At 37.3% G+C, this 22,470-nt stretch overlaps 1 protein-coding gene across 10 annotated transcripts in view; it reads left to right on the top strand.

The window, feature by feature from the left end:
* RBMS3 (RNA binding motif single stranded interacting protein 3) overlaps nt 1–22,470 on the top strand; it is a 1,328,331-nt gene that overhangs the window by 247,574 nt on the left and 1,058,287 nt on the right. For all 10 annotated transcript variants that reach the window (XM_038570636.1, XM_038570630.1, XM_038570628.1 and 7 more), the window contains exon 3: nt 6,100–6,168. In XM_038570636.1, the coding sequence (XP_038426564.1) occupies nt 6,100–6,168 (69 nt within the window). The remainder of the gene's footprint in view (nt 1–6,099; nt 6,169–22,470) is intronic.

Genomic DNA, 22,470 nt, shown 5'->3' with positions numbered 1-22,470 from the left:
GATTTCACGACTTGAGAAGGCGGAGCATGGAGATTTTGGAGGTGGCCCAGGGAAGGGCTGTGAAATGACTGACTGGCTGGAAACCAGGCCACACAGAGAAAGGTTAAGCAGAACTGGTTAATTTATTTTTTATTGTTTTTTATTACAACTTTATTTATGAGAGACCCACAGAGAGAGGCAGAGACATAGGCAGAGGGAGAAGCATCCTCCCTGCAGGGAGCCTGATGCGAGACTCAATCCCAGGACCCAGAGATCACGAGATCACGACCTGAACTGAAGGCAGATGCTCAACCACTGAACCACCCAGGAGAATCTAGAACGGGTTAGTTTAATCAGGAAAATAATTCACGTTAAAAAAAAAAAAAAAAAGGAGAATATGTGAGCTGCTCATATACCTTCATGATCTGGGCTTTTATTGAAACTGGAAAGATTTAGGTCGGTTTTTAGCTACCATTCCTTACCCAACTATGAGGATTCTCTGTAGCATTGGGAACATGACAGGAATAACTGGTGATGATGGTTTGGTCCAGAGTTCTGGGATCCCATAACTAAGCTCAATAATTTCTTATTAAAATGGGAGTATTTAATCTGTGATTGTTTACAAAGGGTGGTCAGGGTAGGGACTGTTTCTTGTGTGTCTCATGGACACTAACAGTATAGGCCCTTGGTAAATGATGAATCCATGTAGCAACACACACTGGAATACATGTTCCAGAATTCTGGGAACAATAAAAGGAAATCATGCTTTTTTTTTTTTTTAAAGATTTTATTTATTTATTCATGAGAGACACACGGGGAGAGAGAGAGAGAAGAGAGAGAGAGAGAGGTAGAGACACAGGCAGAGGGAGAAGCAGGTTCCATGCAGGGAGCTTGATGGGGGACTCAATCCTGGGACTCCAGGATCACACCCTGGGCACTAAAACTGAGCCAACGAGGTGTCCCTGAAAATCATGCTTTCAATAGCAGAATTGAGAAAGAGATTCCAGAACTTTAGCCTATACCCTTCTTTCTTTATCAATTTCCTTTTCTTAGCTTGCCTGGTGAGTACATTTATGGGTTTTTGTTTATTTGTTTGTTTGTTTGGCTTTTTTTATTTGATAGCTCCTTATCAAGGTATGTGGATAGAGCCTTTACCACTTATTCTTTACAAAGTTTCTGGCCTGGGTAAGGTTTTTGAGTCAGCTCTTCAAACCTTACTTATAAAAATGTTACTGCTGTCTAGGTCCTTTGCTGTTTGGTCTTGTTTCTTGCATGATTCATCTCATTGGGGTTGGAAACATGGTTTTCCATCTGAAATTAAAATCCCCAAAGTCATGTCTGTCATCCAGAGTTCAGTCTGTCTGAATAACCTGTGTTGGTTCTTGGATCGTGTTTGTCAATGACTTTTTGTGCCACGATGTTAAATGCAGATGTCTAATTGGCACCTTCTAGGACTATTTATTGGTTCTTCATTTCTTGTTCTTCAAATATGCTCAAGGCCTAATGCAGGAAAGACTCCAGCTACTGAAAAACGTACATGTTTCCAAAGTTCCTTGTCTTATGCTGATAGGCAATTAGACTTGAAGGAAGCTGGCCAAGCAAAGGACAGTTGTGGACGAAGTACAGCGGCTGGCTGGCTGGCAGGCTTGCTGCAGCATCTGGCAGCCTTCCTCACTTATGAGTTGCCATTGAATTTGGTCTGCCTTCCAGGTTTCTGCATAGCACTTTCCCCCCTTTGTTTAATAGAACACTCTGTGTGCTTTGTCACTAAAATGTTTCACACCCTCCTTCTCCTGAGTTCCCTTCTCTGATATGAGGAAACTGGCTCTGCACAAGCCTCACAACCTGGGGTTGGAAGGGAGGGAGGTTGCAAAGTAGGGTGTGTATTTTTGTCTTAATACTTCTTTGAATTCTAGCTTCTCTTGGCTTTGGTAGATCATCTAGTTCTTTTGCAGTTACCTCACAGCTTTCATGAGACATTTTGTGTGGAATAACATGTACCCATTAACCAAAGCTCTCAACTTCTGTACAGTGTCTGCCATTTTCCTTATTTCTTGCCCTCCTGACTTTAACAATTGGATTTTTCTATGAAACCATATCAGGGAACTCCCTATCTTAATATCTTGACATCTGGGCCAATGGTGTTACCCTTTCTAAGACATTATAGTAGTCATTGGGCTCTGGAATTCTATCAGTTTTTACTGCCTTTGTCCTCAGACTGTTGGTTCAATTGTTATAGTCTCCTATTCATACTTGCCAAACTTGAATAGGGTTAAGTTTACTGAACCTATTAATGAATTTGATGTTTACTGATCACTTACTATATTTCTAGCATGAGCATGCCTAGTTATATGAGTAAATGAAACCCAGCCTCAACTCGCTCTCGTCCTCCCTTGTAAGCTTGTGGAATGTACAGTCTACAAGAGAAAACTGCATTTAGGAGGCAATTATGAGAGAGTATAATAGAAGTTTTTGCTAAGAGGCAAGTGTAGATGTGCTGGAAACATAGCAAGATGGTAGCCTATTCTTGGTATTCAGGGAAGGTTTTCTAAGGGCAAGAATTGGATATCTAAACTGAAACTCTTAGCCAGTCATTTAATTGGGCTGTGGTGGTTCAATCTATATCAGTAGATTAAAAATCAGATTTTTTTTCCTCAAGCATCTTCCCATAATTTCCAGAAATATTTCTCTGGAGTTTGAGAGTTCATTTTATCTGTTTAGAGAAAACTATTATCAATAATATCCTTGAATCTTTATACCTCTACTCATCATCATCCTTGTTCTTCAATGGATGCATATAGCCGTACAAGTGTATGTACAAGTGTATGCTGGAAATATTATGGGATGTTTCCTTGCTTCAAAGATTAAATATGAATCAACTGAAGAGCCTCTTAAAAATGCAAATTGCTGGATCCCACTTCCAGAGATTTGTAAATTCCTGGGGTCAAAGAATTTGCATTTTAAAGCAGCATGCCTCATTATTCTGATCTGGATACTGCCCTCTGATTAACCACTGGTTGCTGAGGACACTAGGATGGCGAGAAGGAGGGATATGATCAATTACTTATCTGGTTTGTCAAGTGAGTTTGTTTTCATCCAGGCTGTATGCATTATGGCTAGTTCATTCAAAAGATAACAAGGAAACCCAACCAGATTTTGTGTTTTGTGCTATGAAACTGGATTTTGAATATAGTCACATCCATCAGAAGCTATGCTACAATTCTGAGGACATGGTCATGTCTTTAAAATTTGTAATTAATATTGACCATTATTTTGTTGTTTCTCTGGCCTTTTACATTTATCCTTAGCACTAGAAAGGACATGAAGTGTATGAATCACAATGGACTGCAATTACCATTACACAGTTAATTATATTTGTGTCAGTGCTGAAGAACAGTGTGACCTTTAGGAGAAAGTTAAGCGTGGGCATGGAAGTATTGTGACACTTACCAAGAAGGAAAAGTTGTACACTTCACACTTCACGTTGTTTGTTTGTTTGTTTTTATTTTATTTTTGCCTTCAAATCTACAAATGCCTATTTTATCTCCTTCCCATGTCAAGGTTCCTTAATAATTTGGTTCAGATGCTGCAGGTCACACATCTCACTTTTCTTTAAAATATTTTTCGAATGTTAGTGCTTGTGTCTTGAATTTGATTACCATAATTTTATTTTGATTAGAAAACCAAATCTTTCAAGAAGAGATAATAAGTGTTGGTTAGGATGTGGAAGAAAGGGCACCCTTGTGCCCACTGCTGGTGGGAATGGTGCAGTCACTATGGAAAACAGTATGAATTTTGTTCAAAAAATGAAAAATAGAACTTCCATATGCTCTAATAATTCCACTTTTGGGTATACATCCAGGAAAAAATAAAGGAAAACAGGATATGGAAGAGATATTTGTAGTTGGTGTTTGTTGCAGAATTATACACACTAACCAAGATATGGAAATAACTTAGGTATCTGTCAACAGATGAGTGAATAAAGAAGAGATATATTTGTTATATATAACATACATATTTTATATAAAATATATACAGTATAGTGGTAACCATATTACAATATTAGATGTATCAACTCTGATACCTTAAACTTATGTAATGTTATATATCAATTATATCTCAATTTAAAAAACATAAAGTTTTATTTTCCTGATAATAGGTATAACAATTATTGTTACAATTTTAGAAACCTGTGTTGTGGTTTATAAGTAGGATAAGTTACCTTCTCAATATTATGATGTCTCAAAAATTAGTCTGAGGGTAAATTCTAAAAGCTTATGATTTAAGAAGACTTGAAGAGATTCTGCTAAAGCCCAAATTGTTGGGCTAGAAAAAACAGCCAATGGCCCCTTTCTAAAAATGCAGGGAAGCTGGGAGCTGCTATAATATTCAGGCAATGGGCTCTCCTGGATTACTAGCATTTTCTAGTTAACAGAGGTTTCAGATGTTTCTTTGGTATTTTAGATACATAATACTGAAAGCAATCAAATCTTTCCATGGAAATTCAGTGTTGCCACTATCATTAGTAATTTATGTACTCTGAAAGTATAGAATAATTTAATTTAATAGATTTGGGCCTGGATAAGGAGGGAGCATGGGGACTATCTAAATTATTCTTATTTCACAATTAGGAAAATGGCATTAGAGAAGGTACATGGTTGTGCACTGGTAAAGTCTGATACGTTTGAAATTCATTGCTACTGCTTCTCATTGAGGGAATATGATTAAGCTTTTAGTTTAATTTCCAGCTACTTCTTTGATAGTGCTCCCTTTATCCAAGTTGAAATCAGAATGCTTCTCACACTGTGCTAGAGTCCAATCCCATCAGCCTCAGTGGGGCAGGAGGACTGATCTCGACTCTGCCTCTTCCTATGGGCAGATGCTAGAGGGAAGTTGAATTGAACAGACAGACCACAGCATTTAGCTAGTAAGCCAACCTCCCTGTGGCAGAGATTCAGGAAAGCTGTCAGGAACAGCATAGAAATTACACAGGGGTCCTGAAAGGCAGATGCAATGCAGTGATGGGGAGTATAGGAGTTGGCAGTACTATATTGGTGTATTGATCATCCCCCAAACATACCAATCATTTCACATCTTCATGCCTTTGCCATGAAGCATCCACAACTTTCCGCAAGTGATAGAAAATGTGATTATAGTCAGCTACACAAGGAGGATTTAGGCAAAAATCTTTGCTGCATAAGAAGACCAATTAGAGTTAGCACCTCTGCTCTTCCCTTGGCCTTTTTTCCTCATAGTCACAGAATGGTTGCTCTAGCTCCATGTAGTGTATCTGTATTCAGAGGGAAGGAATAGTGGTGGTGAAGATCCAAGCCTTATCTCTTCCTTTTTATCAGAAGAACAAAGGGTTTCCCAGAACTCTTTCGCCTTCTGCTCCTCCAAAATTATATTTCTATTTCATTAGCCAGGAGTATAGGGAGGGAATACCGAAAAAGTGGTTATGTGGGTTTTTTTCAGCCTCGGTAGTAGAAACAGACAAGAAAAATGGTGTTAAGAATGACTATGGATGAGCTAATCTACAGTGAATTTGTGACATTTTACAAGCTCATGAAACTGGTAGCAATAGTATGGTCAGGTCTCTCCCAAGATGAACAGTCTCTATGTAATAACTGACTCAAATAACCTCATTGATTAATGTGGATATTTGTATACCAGTTTGGTTTCACATAGAAACTTAGAATAACATGCCTTATTTTCTGCTTGTTGAATTACGGCCCATATGTGGATAGCACCTTACTGTACAAAATGCTTTACACCTATTACCATATTTGTTCCTCACAAGAATACCATGACATGAAAATTATTATTCTAGTCTCAATAAAAAGAAAGTTGAGACAGAGAGAATTCAGGTGATTTGCATCAGGTCAAACAATGAGTACAAACTGAGAGTTGAATCCAGATGTTTTGGCTCTAGTGTTTATATTATTATACTTGCTGAGGAGAATGTATTTTAAAAGAAATGAAACAGAGAGTAAGTTGAGGGAGAGTCTAAGATTGTGGTAATTTTTGGAGCTGCAGACACTGAGTAATTCATTTAAAGAAACGGAAAGTGAATTCAGTTTGTGTGACAACATGAAATATTTTTTTCCTTCCCTCTTTCAGCGAACCTCAGCCAGCAAGTCTTCGGGTGCTCCTTCCTATAGCAGATGGTCCAGTTCACAGCCACATCAGGTAACATGCTCTTTTTAAGAATCTTGTTGTGCTTGGTCTCCTTGAAGTGTGCTTAAACGTACAGTCATTTTGTCATGGGCAAATGGGGAGGGTATCAGGCTCTTGCCCATTCTCACCTTGAAGTGGCCCATTGGCAGAGGCCTGTGGACTTCCTCATTGTTTACTACTCTCCACCTCAGGTCTCATGAGAGGGAAAGTGATAGGCAGGGAAATGCTGAAGTCCTGCCTTCAAAGCCCTCCCCAGTGCCTAACTAATGAAGTCAACCTGGCAATTAGGGAGAATAGATTTTGCCTTGTTTTCTTCAAACAAATATTAGCCTTCTGTCCTTTCTATTCTAGGAAATTGTATGTGTCCCCATGTGTGTGCATATGTATATATGTGTGTGTATGACATAGAGTGTCTCTAAGAGTGGATACACTAATATATCTGAAAATGTACTAATACTACAAAGAGTAACTTTTTTGCTTTGTTACTCAGGGCGATTAAAATATCCATTCAGGTCAAACAATACTGAATGTAATTTAACCTCTTTTGGGGAAGTTAAGCCAGCATAGCACTGTTCTGTCTCTGTGTGTAAACAAAACAGGATTTTTTGGTTGGTGAGCCATTTTCACAGGTGACTCATGGGGTTCTTTTTGAAACAGCACGTGACGAGAACACTAACTTTATACTCTAAAAACTGGGTAGGACTTGAATTCAGGTTGCCTTCTTCTAGTTATGAGACCAACAAGAAATTTTGTTGTCTTTTGCTCTATTGGTCAGAAGTCTCTCTTAGAATTTTCAGGCCTCTTGAACAGGCTGCAGTGACTGTAGCAGATGCATGTTATCAATGGTTTATATTCACATTTTCTCCCATGTATTATTGACTTTCTGTAGACACTTAGTATCGGTGATAATTTACTCCAACATTAGCATAATGTGAGCAGTCTTTGTATACTCCCTTTCATTCTTCACAATTTCTTTGTAAGAAATTGATACTTATCAACAAAAATATTAATTTAATAAGAGAAAAAGAAATTCTTCCATTATGCAATATTTTATCACAGTCTATTTTTTCTTAAAGATAGATTTATTTATTTATTTATTTATTTATTTATTTATTTATTTATTTATTTGAAAGAGAAAGCGATATCACGCATGAGAGAGAGAGAGAGCACACATGTGCACACATTGGGGGGAGGGGTAGAGGCAGAGAGAGAGAGAAACTTAAGATTCCATGCTGAGTAGGGAGGCCAGTGTGGAGCTTGATCTCACAACCCTGAGATTATGACCTGAGCCAAAACCAAGAGTTGGTTGCTTAACTGACTTTGCCACCCAGGTACCCCACAGTGCCTTTTTTTATATTGATTGGTTGGTGAGAAAAAGTTGAGGTGATGGTTCTCCTTCCATTGGCATCAGTGTTGCATGGATGCTTTGGTTTCTGTTAACTTTAGAAGGATATAGTGCTTTGTGAGTGTGAGCTAAGAAAAAAAGTGACCCAGAAATAGGGGCAGTGGTACCTGTCTGGAGAGATTGCTTCGAATAGCCAGTTTTCTTTTACTTCCTCCACTTCCTAAAAATGCACACTGGGTTTTAATCAGTGTTTTTGATATCTATTCTCATACCTCTTATCCTATCTGATATCTATTCTCACACTGGGTTGAGCAAGTCAAAGGTCACATCTCTGCACTCACCCTAAAGATGGAGAGATGTTCTAATCTAATCTTCATAGTCAAGGAAAATGAGACACAGAGATTATGTTGTCCAAGGTTATGTGATTTCAGTTGGTCTACAATTCCCTGATTTTCTCCCCCAGAACTTACTCAGTCTTGTAAACCAGTACAATTATTTTGAGAACTTCCCAGTGAAATAGTCTAATGTGAATCTGTGACTCTCTGCTGGTCCTGCAGACTTTTTACATGTGGCAATGAAATGAGAAAAGTGAAGACAGGGTAGTATTTGGGACTAAAACTAACCTCTTAGTTTTCTAACAGTACAATGACTTTTTAAGTGAAATCTGGGAATGATTAGATGGTTTTCTTATAATTTTTGATATTCAAGCCAAATTAAATTGGTAGCCATCCTGTATACATTTTCCAGTGTGTTCTCTGAATTCTTACCTGTCTATGAAAGGCAGGAGCAGAAGAGCTACCAAAAATGGGTTTCGTTTTTGCCCTCTCATCTTGTGAAAGAAATGTGGTTATATTGGCAGACTTTCAATCTTAACAGTGCCATTTTGATTAGAAGGCTTAATTTGATGGCATTTCCAAACGGTAGCCTGATAAAACTGATATTGGTGACATCTCTTTTGTATTGAGAATCCCCTTTAACCGTAACTAAAAGGAACAGTACATTTTTTTATATTAGGTAAATTTTCTTGGTGTTTACCTATTGTGCTGGTCATTTGTTGGTTTGCTTTCAGATCTACTCCATGGGCATCTCTTGCCATCTGCTTTCCTAGGTTCCCTTGTTAACTGACTACTAAATAGGTTCTCCCAGTTGGAGGCATCATTTACAGGTTGGAAAGAGAAAGGGAAAAAAACAGGATGTTTCTCCCCTCTGTTGCTTGCTTTGGGCAGTGTATCTCCATGTTCTGATGAGCCTCTGTGTGGATTCAGCTACTATGAGGCAGCCCTGGATTCTGGCCACTATGTATGCTGTCTGTGTTCCCCCATAGCTTCAAGGGCAATAGCTGTGTTCCTCATTCTTCTCATTCTTCCCTCTCTCTCTCTCTCTCTCTCTCTCTCTCTCTCTTTTTTTTTTTTTTGGCTTTCCCAATAGCCCTATGACTAGTTCCCTGTATTAAATTCCTTCTCTTTGACTGCCTGGTATGGACTCTCTTTTTCCAACAATTTTTTTGTTTTCTGATTGATACACCAATCATGAAATGATGCACTTTATTCTTTTGTCATGTAATAGTGGGTTTTACCTTTAGAAATATTATGTGAATATTTACAGGATCACCAGACTTGCAGCTGCTGAAAACTCTGAGATTTATTCTATTGAGCTGGCCTAGTGATGGTAATCCTTTTATACCCCTATCCTACACAGAATAATTATTCCTCTTCTTTGTCACTCATGAGCTAATCCTTCCCTTCTAAATTTGTGTTTATTACAAAAACCTTTGTCTTTCATGTTTGCAATATAATAGGCTTATTGGCTTCAGTCTTTGAAAATACCTGCACAGATTCTCAGGCTGAAGTTGAAAGGACCACAGTAACTCCATCCTAGATTCCAGCTTTATGTCTTTTTCTGATTTTTGGCATCAGCAGAACAGTTTAGAAAAGAAATTATCATAGATTTATATTCACTAAGAAAAGTAGAACTTTTTCTATTTGTCTTTGTAACACTATAGATGTCAGATGGATACAAATATAGCTATTATAATGAGTGAATTGGTACAGGTAGATATCCACTCATTTGAGAATTAATATCATCCCAATTCCTTCTTCATTATTATCATCATATCTAACATTTACTGAATGCTTACTCTGTGGTGTCTGCTAATTTCTTGTCATGCATCATCTCATTTAACCCTCTCAATATCTCTGTGATAAGGAGACAATATTTTATAGGTGAGAGAATTGACAACTTGAACATTTAATTAACTTATCCAGTGACATAGGGTTGATTCTGTTAGATTCTAGCACTCTAGACTTTTTTTTTCCTGTCAATTTAATTAGATTTATTATTTTTAAATTTTTAATTTAAATTCCAATTAATATACAGTGTAATATTAATTTTAGGTGTACAAGTTAGTGATTCAGCATTTCCGCACAATATCCATTGCTCTCACAGCAAGTGCACTCTTCAATCCCCATCACCCATTTAACCCTGTCCCTCCACCCGCCTCCCGTCTGGTAACCATCAGTTCTCTATAGCTGAGAATCTCTTTCTTAGTTTGCCTTTTCCTTTTCCCCCCGTGCTTGCTTGTTTTCTTTCTTAAATTCCACATATGAGTGAAATCATACGGTATTTGTCTTTCTCGGACTTATTTCTCGTAGAATAATACTCTCTAGTTCCATTTACATTGTTGCAAACGGCAAGATTTTATTTTTTTGATGGCTGAGTAATAATCCATTTTATATATACCACATATCCATTCATCAGTCGATGGACATTTGGGCTGTTTCCATAATTTAACTCTTGATAATGCTGTTACAAACATTAGGGTGTATGTATCCCTTTGAATTAATATTCTTATATCCTTTGGGTAAATACCTGGTAATACAATTGGTGGATTGTAGGGTAGTTCTATTTTTAACTTTTTGAGGAACCTCTATACTCTTCTCCAGAGTGGCTGCACCCTAGTCAATTTACTATTGCCCAATAGTGAGCAATACTATCTCCCTGAAGTTTTTAGACTAAGGCCACTGAAAACCATTTTCACCAATACTTCTGTTTTGTACTGATCAGAACACAACTTTTTGGCCTCTAGGTACTATTTGTACTCTGAAATTGTTTTGCACAGTTAACTTTGTTGAAACAAGTGCTTATATCCATTCAAGTATAGGTCGGTCTATTTGCAAATAGCCAATTTTCAAAACATGGATCTTAATGTATTCATTAATAAGTTTTAAAAAAAAAAACACAGATTTATTTATTTAGTGCACATGCAGGGGGAGAGGGACAGAGGAAGAGGAGAGAAAGTTTCAAGTAGACTTCACACTGAGCCCAGAGTCTGACTCAGGACTCAGTCTCATGACCCTGGGATCACCACCTGAGTCAAAACCAAGAGGGAGCTGCTTAACCAACTGCACTGCCCAGGCTCACACACACCGTTTGCTTAAGATGTACCAATTTGGTGTTTTATTTGGACTGATTTTAGAACCTATTTGTAAAAAAAAAATAAATAAATAAAGTATTTTCCAATGCTTTCAGTTTGTAAGGAATGCACATAAAGTTTTATATGCTTACAAATATCTATGAAATAAAAGTCGTTATGAATTGAATTTTGAATAAGTGTACAAAAATAAGAATGGTGACTGGTTGACTGGTATCTTCATATCTGAAACTGAAATTGTGATGTTTTTACGCATATTATGTACTTCTCTTTAGAAAACTTTTTTATTTCCCATCATATCTTCTATCTCCTATTCAGCACATTTCTTATAAATATGAAGTCGGTATCTTCATATGAGTTAGAAATGGAAAGTTTTTCCCTTGGATAATTGTCACCAATCCAAGCATTGTGTCTTAAAAGCTTAGTATAAAGTTTTGGTCAATAATAGCCAATCGATTGATTGGCGTCTTTTTAGCCCGTTAAACTTTGTAACTTTGTAAGCTTTGTGTTTAGAGTTGTCCTTCGTAGATGAGAATGTTAAAATTCATCTCATTGAAAAGATAACTTGTGAAATTTAGGAAAAGATGCAGTATGTTAAGGAGTGACCATTTACTCAAGAGAATTCAACCAGGTACCCCAGTGTCATTTTCTAGCAGCAAATAGACTTAGCAGAAAGCAAGGCTGACAGCAGAAGTGTCGGTTATCTGGAAGGGCTGGTGTTAAATGAGGGAAGAGAGCAATGGATTGTTTCACTGTGTTCATGTGGAAAGAGAAAGTAACTGGGTGCAGTCCACTTATAAAAGCCTACAGTATCTTTCCCGGAATGTCTTATAGAATTTTTCATACTTGTATAAGAAAATCTCTATACTCAGCATGTAGTAGGAGCCCATGAAGTATTTGTTGAATGAATGGAATAAATTATATGACATAACAGTAGGGGTAGAATGAGGAAGAGAGGACCTCAAATCCATATATATATATTTTTTTTTTCTCCAAATCATTAGTTTCTACCTTCTCCTTAACTGAGGGTCACATCAAAGCTGATAATTGTGAGTTGACTGAGGTAAATGCATTTCACCTCTTCTCTGCTGTTAGTCCTGATAACAAGCATTGTGGTAGGAGAAGTACAGGCTGCCAGAAGGCAGGAGAGTCCACACTCTGAGTCATTGGTCAATCAGATGTTATGCCTTTATGTAATCTATGTTATGCATTTGAGACTAATGTGGTTGCCCTGAGATTTCAGTGATGAAACAACAATGTTGGGACATGTGTATGGTTGCTTGGTGCTCTGGGGTCCTTGGAGGCAAATGTAAACTTCCAGTTTATTCTCGTTCAGGATTCTGAACAAAATTGACCCTCTTTATCTGTGTGTGCATTTATCCAACTTTGCAATTTAAGTACATAGAAAACATTGCATATGTTATATAAAATTATTATTATAATGCTCATCAACCAGAGACTACAAGGAACACACATGTGTTAAAACAAATTTAGAATTGTTGCTTGTTGTTGCTTGTTGCTCTAGAGCAGACAGCATAACATGCAGAATGAGGGTAAAGTCTGAGTGTTGTTCAGATTGAGTGTTGTTGGGTGGGACTTATGGAATTTATGGAATTATTTATTATGCAAGGTTTCTTAGCACCTATACTTAGAAGTCCCATGGTGTCACTGCACTGCACTCGTTGAGTCATAGGGCCAGCTAAGCTGGCCTAATAAATTTATATTTATTTATTATGGAATTTAGGCTTGGGTTAGATGATTTTGGTGAGAGATAAGGAAGTGGGATTTGTTTGGGATCGACTACCTTTAGGAAGTAGGGGTAATTATATAATTGGATATCTTAATAATTCTACCCAGAAGATGGGATCAATGGAACAAGGCTAAAGATGTAGGTGATAAAGAGGCAGCAGTCACACTTGTTACCTGGCTGAGGGAGATGTTTGGTCACTTTTGTGATTTGGACAGTGGTCTTGTTTTTCTTTCTGCTTGGATGTAGTTATGAAGCAGCCTTGTTTTTGTCTTATTCAGTAGAGTTTAGGGTTGTGAAGTAACATGGTCTAATCTGATGTTTATATTCTATAAATTATTTCTGTTAAGTAGGGAAATTCTTGGCCTAGATGCTAATGCCAGGGTATCTAGACAGCTATATTTTATATATATATACAGACACACAGATATGTATACACACATATATACATATATATGTATATGTAAAACACACAATTTATATGATTGTACATATAAAATGGAGGACCTGTACTATCCTCCCCGATTGTTGCATTCCTCCTGATACTTGCACTCATATATTTGAGAATTTGACCAGAATAGCAACGTGGCAACATTCTTAACTAGAGCTGACATCCAGTTGACATCCTAGCATTATAAATCCAGAGATCAGGGAAGATCTGCAATACCAATTCTTATGCATTTGCAAACTGTCATGTCCCATTTACAGGTTTTTTTTTTTTTTTTTTTTTGAAGGATAAGGCAAAAACTGTGGAAAAGAGAACTTGACATAATATAAACTCTTATAAATTTGGACTTGCATTTGAAAATGGATTATTCAGAATGTGGAAAATTAGGGTCTGATTAAATGAAATAGCTGATTAATGATAGCTTGTCTCCAAAGATGGTGCCACAGTTAACCATGCCTCCTAGTACTCCCACCTTTGGGTTCTTTCCTCTCTTTGGAGCTTAGCTGGCTTTATGACTCAATGGAGTGCAATGAAGTGACACCATGGGACTTCTAAATATAGGTGCTAAGAAGCCTTGCAGCTTTTGTTTTGTGCTCTTGCAATACTTACTTGTAGGAGAAGCTGACTGCTTTGTAGAAGCCCAACTATCCTTAGAATGCCATGTTACATAGAAGCCCAAGCTAGAATTGTGGAGAATCTATGTGGAAAGAGAGATGCCCAGCCAGCTCCCAGCTGTTTCAGCCATCTCAGCAGAAGTACCAGATTTTTGAGAAAAAATGCCTCAGGTGATTCTAACCCTAGCCACCATTTGATTGTAATTGCACAAAAGACTCCAGCTGAAACAACCCAATTGAGCTTAGGTAGCAGTTTGTTATACAGGAATAGATGACCAAAACAAACATTCATCTTAAAATAAATATTACTATTATCCTTAGCCAATGACTAGGAAAGTATTGGCAGTTAAAAGGTCAGCTATGCTGGTTTGAATGGATTGTTAATACTCATTTGAATTAATCATGGCTCTTCTATGAAAATGAATAATATTTAGTATTTGAAAAAGTTAGATAGAAATTTCACCCTATAATCTTCTTTTCATTATTAATTTGTTGAACAAATATTTCCAGACATATCAACGATGCCTTAATTCTCATTTAGTGTGTAGCTCAGATTCTAGGATTCTAGGATTGAAGACCTCAGAAATCCTGAGCAGTACTTTCCTTGCAGTGTCCAAAGGAGTGATTAGGATATAGTAGAAACAGTATGACTAGGTGAATATTCCATTTGATCCCCTCTGCAGTCATTTGCAAACTGTCATGGTTGCCATGTCACAATTTTCAGCTAATGAAGTGGTAGTGGAAGTGATGTGTCACTCATGTTTTGAGACAATGTGTGATTCTCTAGTCTCTATTGCCTCACACAGGGATAGAGGAAGCCATGTGTTCCAGATAGCACAATTACTGGGTAGCAAAGTCTCCACTGGCCTAGATCCCTTGGGTGAGTGAGGGGAGCAGAGTGCCTTGTTAATCCTTGACAGGCAGTAGTGGAGCCAGAAATAAGCCTTAGTTGTTCCTAAGCCACTGAGATTTGGAGTTAATTTGGATCTGTAGAACCGTCTAACCTCTTGTGACTAATACAAGAGCTTTGATTTCCCATAAGCTCCATCACATCCATCCCTAGTCATTCAAAATCAACTTTGCAATCTAAATAAAAATAATGCGATTTCTATGTAAATAGAGCTTTAAGACAGAATTTCTGATTTTTTTTCTCCAATTAGATTTATATCCCTAAATCCCTTAATATAGAAATTCTGGCAATAACATTGTTTATTTACTTGAGTAATTTGAGAACACTTGACACTAAAATCATTCTCAAATCAAGTTGTTTTCCTATTTATTTTTCAAAGTATTTTTATAGCAAATTGTTAATAAAATAATTTATTAGAAGATTTAAGAAATATTTATTCAATGTAATATCAACAAAAACACCTAAATTAGTTTTTTTTTACTTTTAAAAATGGTTGTTATGAAATTTCCAAACATGCATGAAAGTAGAGAGAAGAGTGTAATGGACCTCATGTACTCATCTATCCAGGTGCAACAATTATCACCATATGGGCAGCTTTTCAAACGTTAGTTTTGGCTACCTAAAATTTTATTCTGTTTTGATCATCCTTTCAAAGGTAAGATAATAACTACCCTTTTTCCTTGACTCCAAAAATAGAATTGAATTTTCTGTGAACACACTTTGTGGTCATGATCATTATCTTCTGTATTTATTGCCAACTTTGCCCTGTAGGAATAACTTTAGAAGGGTTTGCTAGAATAGCTTATTTATAGAGTGACCATTTCTCCCTGTTTGACTGGAGAGTTACAGGTTGCACCTGTTGTCTTGAGGTATTCATAGTATCCCCTGTTCCCTTGTCTAGTTTGTCCTGTTTTTGCCTTTTTCCATCCCTCAGAGTTGGATTCTGTGTCGTGCCATGCAAGACCAAGACAAATCTAAGCCAGTCATAATCAGTGAAGCCTTATCTCAACATCTGTGTTTGCTTGCAATATCTTCAGTGTCTTAAATGTCTTTGGTGCCCATAATGGCCTACCTAGGACCAGCTACATAATTTGTAGGGTCTGGTGCAAAATGTGAAAAAATTATTCAGAATTTCAACATTGTGACAGCAAAGCATTAAACCAAGTATGGGACCCTGTGCTTGAAAACAAAATACACATCCTACGTATGGCAGCAAAAGTGGCACACCCATGAAACCAGCCCTGGGTCTACCACTCCCACTCCCCACCCTTCACCTAGTTTCCCATGTTCACCAATTCCAGGCCTGCATTCTTGCACTAAACCCTCTGCTGTAGTCTGCAGCAGAGGTTGACTTATTCTCTAATCCCTCTGTATGGGTTGGCACATTGGCTTATCTGCTATTACCATCTAATGAATATTTATAATTACTAATGAGTGACAGACCCAGAATTCCAACACAAAGGTGCTTGATTTCTAAGCAAATGACCATAACCTTCTGTTATTCTGACTCTAAGTCTTCCTAGCCTAGCTAATTCTTGACAGAGCTCTCATCCTAGTCTAAGATTCTAAGGAATTGAGTATAATCATTTATGAACACATATCCAGGAGCCAAGATGCACTTTTGTTGCTCTCTGTGTTCTCATCAGTCAGCCAGACCTTCTCTCTGACATGTGTGCTGGTTCATCTGTACCTTCTTTCTTTCCACATCCCTTCTCCCTAATTATTGTGCTTACCAAACCAGCCTAAGCTTAAACTTTGTGGATTACCTGGGCTAAGCTCTGCATCTAGCTTAGTTTTACCATCTACTCTTAAATTTTCTTTTCTATCTTACTGGTTGCAGTGTGCCTTGAGCCTGAGCTGGTTTCCTCCAAGAACATTTGGAGTTAAGTGGAACATACAGACTTTAAATGGGGGTGGAGGGTGGGGTTAGCATGCTCAATCATCACTGTTGTTTTTTCTCCAGTACCAGTTTTTTGGTTTGTGGAATTAACATCTGTCTTTCCAATTACCTTTAGTATTACTGAAATTCATATCTGCTCTAAGAGGTGGAACTGAGAAAAGGGAACCCTTGTGCACTGTTGGTGGGAGTATAAATTGGTACAACCACTATGGAAAATAGTATGGAGGCTCCCTAAAAAATTAAAAAGAGAAATACCATGTGATCTAGCAATTCTACTTTTGGGTGTTTACCTAAAAGAAATGAAACACTATCTTGGAAAGACATCCACAACCCTATGTTCATTGTGGCATTATTTACAAATAGTCAAGAAATGGAGAGAACCCAAGTGTCCATCAATGGATGAATAGATAAAGAAAATGGGGTACATATATATGGTACATATATTCAATCATAAAAAAGAAGGGAATCCTGCCATTTGCCATAACATGGATGGACCTTGAGGGCTTTCTGCTATTAAGAAAGGGAGGAAGGAAAGAAAGGAAGGAATGGAAGGAAAGGAACATACGAAGGAAGGAGAAAATGAAGGAAGAAAGAGGTGAAACTGAGATTGTTCTTGCACAATGGCCATTTTCTTCACATAGTTTCAAGTTTTATTTCAACTCTAAAATGAATAATTCTAGCAAATGTTATTGAAAACAAAATTGGGAGAAATAGGAGAAAGGGAAGAAAATAATTTAAATAGTGCCATTGGTTCCACTTGACTTTGTCTTTAATAAGCATAAGCCCTGGTGAAATGAGTTGTATCTCACATTACCATTACTCAATATGGCTCAGTTACCAGAGACCCTACATGAAGCAACCATCATGCTGCCCTCTGTGTGATTTTACTGTTCAAAATGCATTATTTTTGTACTGTATGGCTCACAAATGCAAACCATCCATCTTTGGATACTAAAAGAGAAAATCTGTTTCATCTTTGGAAGAAAAGAGAAGTTGTTGGATATATGAAATATGTATTGATATCCAGTATGATGCCTTTCTAAGGAACTTTCAAGTATAGTTTTGAAGGCATTCAATATTTTGACTTAAATACAGACTGTGGAACATAACCTCTGTTAAGATAGGTCTCTGATCCCTTCAATATAAATATATTTGTTCAGTCAAAAGAACCCACTTGGATTAAAACTCCTATGAGTTCTTTGAAGATAGTTGTTAGTGGAAGAGAGGTCATTGATGGAACTGTGTTTGGCAGCCAAATATTTAACTACTTTGTTTAAGGAATAAGTTCAGATTTCTTCATGAGTCTTTTGTATTATTATAAAGAGTGGGGTTGCTGTAAGATTATTAAAATGCATCATTAATATTGAAATAAAAAATGAGGTGGGGAAGCAGTGAGGCTCTTGTACTCTTTTTATATTTGTTCATTTAATCATAAATGGAGATTATAAAGCACCTGTTACTGGATCACCAGTGAATTGGCTATTATGGGAGCATTGGTAAGTATTACAGGCCACTTGAGGATAAACAGTTAATGAATAAATGTTTCTCTGTGGGAAGAAGTCATGAGTTGAATAAGAAGAGATGGCTGGTTTGTCTGATGTTAACACCTTGATGTTAAGCCATGATATACAGTCACCCAGAATAGGTGACTCTTTTACTACCACCTTAAGGGAAGCATGGCTACAGCAGTGGGTCAGTGGTGCTAAGATAATCTGTGGACTTAAGACTTATTGAGGTCCTCAATGGGATAAATGTGGAGATATCTTGATGTCTTTTGGGACTGTGGGAAATGAAACAAGTTAGGGAAACCAGTGGTCTTACTTCACCATGATCCACTTATCAATATAAATGCCCATTGGAAAATTGTATATGAATGCCGGAGATACAGAAGCCTTCTCTGCTAACATCAAGCAGGGGGAAAGCTAGAAATAAAGAATAAAAGCCAAGTAGTCGTTCTTAGAAATTAGCTATCCTAGCTATGATACCACCTTGATCTTGGGAACGCTACTGAATCTCTCAGTGTTGTTTTCCTTACCTATAAAATGGGGGAAAATATGGCAGCTAACTTATAGGATATTGTAAGTATTAAGTGATAACAGTAATACTAAGTGTGAAAAAGCGGCAGAATCCCTAGAACTTTGGTTTTCTATGTAAAGCATACCATAATGATAGGCAAGTCATTTCCACAGTTTGGTAATAGAATTGTATTTCTGTGCTTAAGGACTGTGATCTGAACAACTGCTCATGCCCATAGAGCTAAAGCTTCTATGCAGACAGCCAGAGATTTAGACCAGCATTTATCTGTCACTATTGACCTATAGGTCAAATTAAGTGGATATTTAGTATGATGGTCATATTAGGTCTAGATACTACTTTTAGTATCATATTAGGTCTGGTCACATTAGGTCTGCTACAGATCATGTCTCCAGGGTAGGAATGTTTGATCAATGGTGTTTATATTTGTAACTGAAAAAGGAACCAAAAAACTCTAGTCTGTTGGTGAAACTTAAACAGGTGATGCTCCGGATACCTGGAGAAAAACTCTCAACCCCAACACTTAATATCATTCCTAGAGCTTATATTGGCAGAGTTGGCACTTCTTTCAATGGCCAAGTTGAACATTATAAGCATTATATGTTCTAATTTATATAAAATGTATTAAATTGCATTTGCATCTCATACTAAACATACTACTTTTCTATAAACATTTGGAAAATTTTTCATTACTTTGTTTTTGCAATCATTTTACTACAAGAGCAAATACAATTTATGAGAGGCTGTCATTCTTGACAATTATTTTGCATACATGAGCATTCTTGCAAAATGAGAAAAATTGAATCTATAAATTGTTTTCAAATGCAATGATATTTTAGAATACTAAATTTAGCCACTGATGAAGTAGCTCCTTTTAAGTTTTATAGATTTTTGTGGTGTACATTTTGTAGATTTTGTTTTATAATTTTGTTTTCATATTTTGGGACCAATAGCTTGGTTTTTCAGTTCTCATTTTTGCCTGAGGGCCTGAGAAAGGTCATAAGCCTTTGATACTGCGTCTATTGTTCTTAATGGATAAAACGACCCTGCTGGTGACCTGTTTGAGAATAAGATGCAGGTTTATGCCTATGCGGGAAAAATATAAGTTGAAGGTTAAGCAGTTTGAACCATCATAAAAGGAAATCTGGGCCTTTGGTTACATTTTATATATCATGGTCTTTGTTTTAATGCAAGCCCTGTACTCCCATTATCCAGATATACTTTAAAATTAAAATTGTCTTGGATTTTTAGAAAGTTAAAATAGCACATATTCCATATACTTCAAAACAATCCTAAAAGGGTCTCGAGCCACATCCTTAATCAATCCCATTAGCACTTCTGCAGTGAAACTTATGAATATTCACCCAATGGGACTAAATAAATAAAAAGCTTCAAATAGTTCAGGTCAGCTTTCACCGCCAAATCTGTTTATGTCAGATGAAGTTTTTCTGTCAAAACGACTTATGGAAAATCTTTTCCTGCAAGCCTTTTGAATTTTGGAACACTGCTAGGAATTACAGACTCGTGACCTATATGCTATGATGCACACTAGGTGACTTTATTTGATTTATGAAGAAAAAAAGAGAAGAAATTAACATCCCCAGTTGATGACCGGGCAAACTGGGATATACAGTTAAACAGATGACAGTTTTCAGATGATAGAGCAAGTAAGTCACAAAATGGAGGTGAAATCAGAGTGCCCTGCCATCATACCCCAAGGATCTTCTCAAATTTGTTATGGCCTCCGTGGTTATCCAAATGGCTGTTTCACTTGCAGCTTGCTTACTCCATGATGGCAGGTGTCTCCTTAGACAGGACAGGACTCTGGAGCTTCTCAACACAGCAGTGCTGGCTGCACCTTTGTCAACTCTTAATACACTGGGGTACTGGTTATGAAATTTCTCTAAAAGAAAGCTCTAATGCTTAGACATCAAAATATGCATGTGTAACATTTGTCAGGATGAGCTAAATTAGGTGTATCTGCTCCTTGCAAGGCCCATCTTGTAGGAGTCAGGAGAACTGAAGCAAGCTTCCTGCTCTATCTCCTCCCAGCTCTTAAAATTTCCTGCTCTGTTTCGTTGAAGCCACATATGCCAGTACCCAGGGCGAATTTTATTGCTGCAACTGTTTTGCTGACCTATTTTTGTCAGTGCAGAGGTTAGTTTCAGAAGTGACGGCTTAAAATAATTCACCTGATGTAGTCTTCTTGGACATTCGAAACTTGAATTATTTTCACAACACCTGAGGACACTGAGAAGGCGATTTCATCACTTGTTGTATCTTTAGCAGAAAGCCAACATTAAAATGCAAGTTTTCTTTACGCACAGGCATTCACTCATTCCTTTACTTGTCTGTACATCCAGGAAGCATTTATCAAAATTCTCATAGTGAGCTAGTTGCTAAGAAGGTCATATGTAGATCACTGGACAGCTGTCTCTCTGGAAATATGGTAGGGAAATAATGCTTTTCCTCACTGGCATAGCAAAGTCATAAATTAGCCTAAGTAGTCACAATTTTCCAAATAGAGTGAGCCAAGGCGTCATTTCTTTTTTTTTTCTTGTAATAGCCACATAATAAGCCAGTCATGGTAGTTAAATGTTGTAGTGGCAGCATTGGGCTTTGGCGACAGGTGGCTTGGATTCAAGATCTGGGAAATTTACCAGGCTGGCTGGTGTGGAGAAGTTACCTATACCATACTTAGTGTACATTGGAGAGACTCCTGACTTTTGGTTTTGTTGTCTAGGAAATGAGGGTAATAGTGTTTGGCTGTGAATCTTGGTGAAGCCATGCAGGTGTGTTAATTGAAGCTGATGGTGGTACAAACAGTAGTTTCCTTTGCTTCCATGGCTGTCCTTTGCCCAATTCTGTTGTATCTCCCTCTTCTCTCTATTGCTGAGAGATCCTTTAACTTTTTACTGCCTTTAACAGTAAGGACAGTGTTATTTTCAGGCATCAAAATATTCTAGTCTTCTTTTTTTAAAATATTTTATTTATTTGGGAGAAAGAGAGTGTGTGTGCACAAATCAGGGGAGGGGCAGAGGGAGAGAGTGAGAATCTCAAGCAGACTCTGTGCTGAGCACAGGGCCTGATGTAGGGATTGATCTCACGACCCTTAGATCGTGACCCTGAGATCACAACCTGAGCCCAAATAAAGATTTGAACGCTTAACCAGCTGAGCCACCTAGTGTCCCCAGTCTATCTTTAATTAAAACTTTACATTAGATAACCACTAGAAGAGAAGATATTTCAAATATATATATGACAAATGACTCATATCCAGAATATATAAACAACTTCTGCAAATCAGTGAGGAAAAGACAATCCAATAGAAAAATGAGCAACAGACTTGAACAGACTCTTCATAAAAGAAGATAAGTATCCCAGAGGCTTAAATAAATAGATTAAATGGTGCTTAAATTCATTAGTTACCAGGAAAAATGCGAATAAGACATACAAGGGATAGAGCTACATAGCTACCAGAATCGTTAAAATAAAAAGACAGAAACTACCATGTATTGAAAACAATATGGAGCAAAAGGAAATTTCATTCAACTTCCAAAAGGAATATAAAGTGATTTTCCCAGTATGGGAAGCAAACTCTTTGACACTATATGTTAAAACTAGACATAAGCATATACCTGCAGATTCACTCATCATCTCATACCCAACTGAGTTGCATATGTTTTCAAAAGGCATCCCATCCTCAGGAATATTTACAGCACTACTATCCACATGAGCCCACAAACTAGAATCTGTACAAATTCCCATATAATCAAATATTATATGACAATGCAAATTAGTGGTTTACACAGCCCTGGGCAGGAACATGGATAAATACCATAAGTATAATAGTGTGTGAAAGAAGCCATCCCCTAAAAGACTACAT

This window comes from Canis lupus, chromosome 23 (genome assembly GCF_011100685.1).
Source record: "Canis lupus familiaris isolate Mischka breed German Shepherd chromosome 23, alternate assembly UU_Cfam_GSD_1.0, whole genome shotgun sequence".
NCBI classification, from domain to species: Eukaryota; Metazoa; Chordata; class Mammalia; order Carnivora; family Canidae; genus Canis; species Canis lupus.
This window is presented reverse-complemented; position numbering and strand designations above follow the sequence as displayed.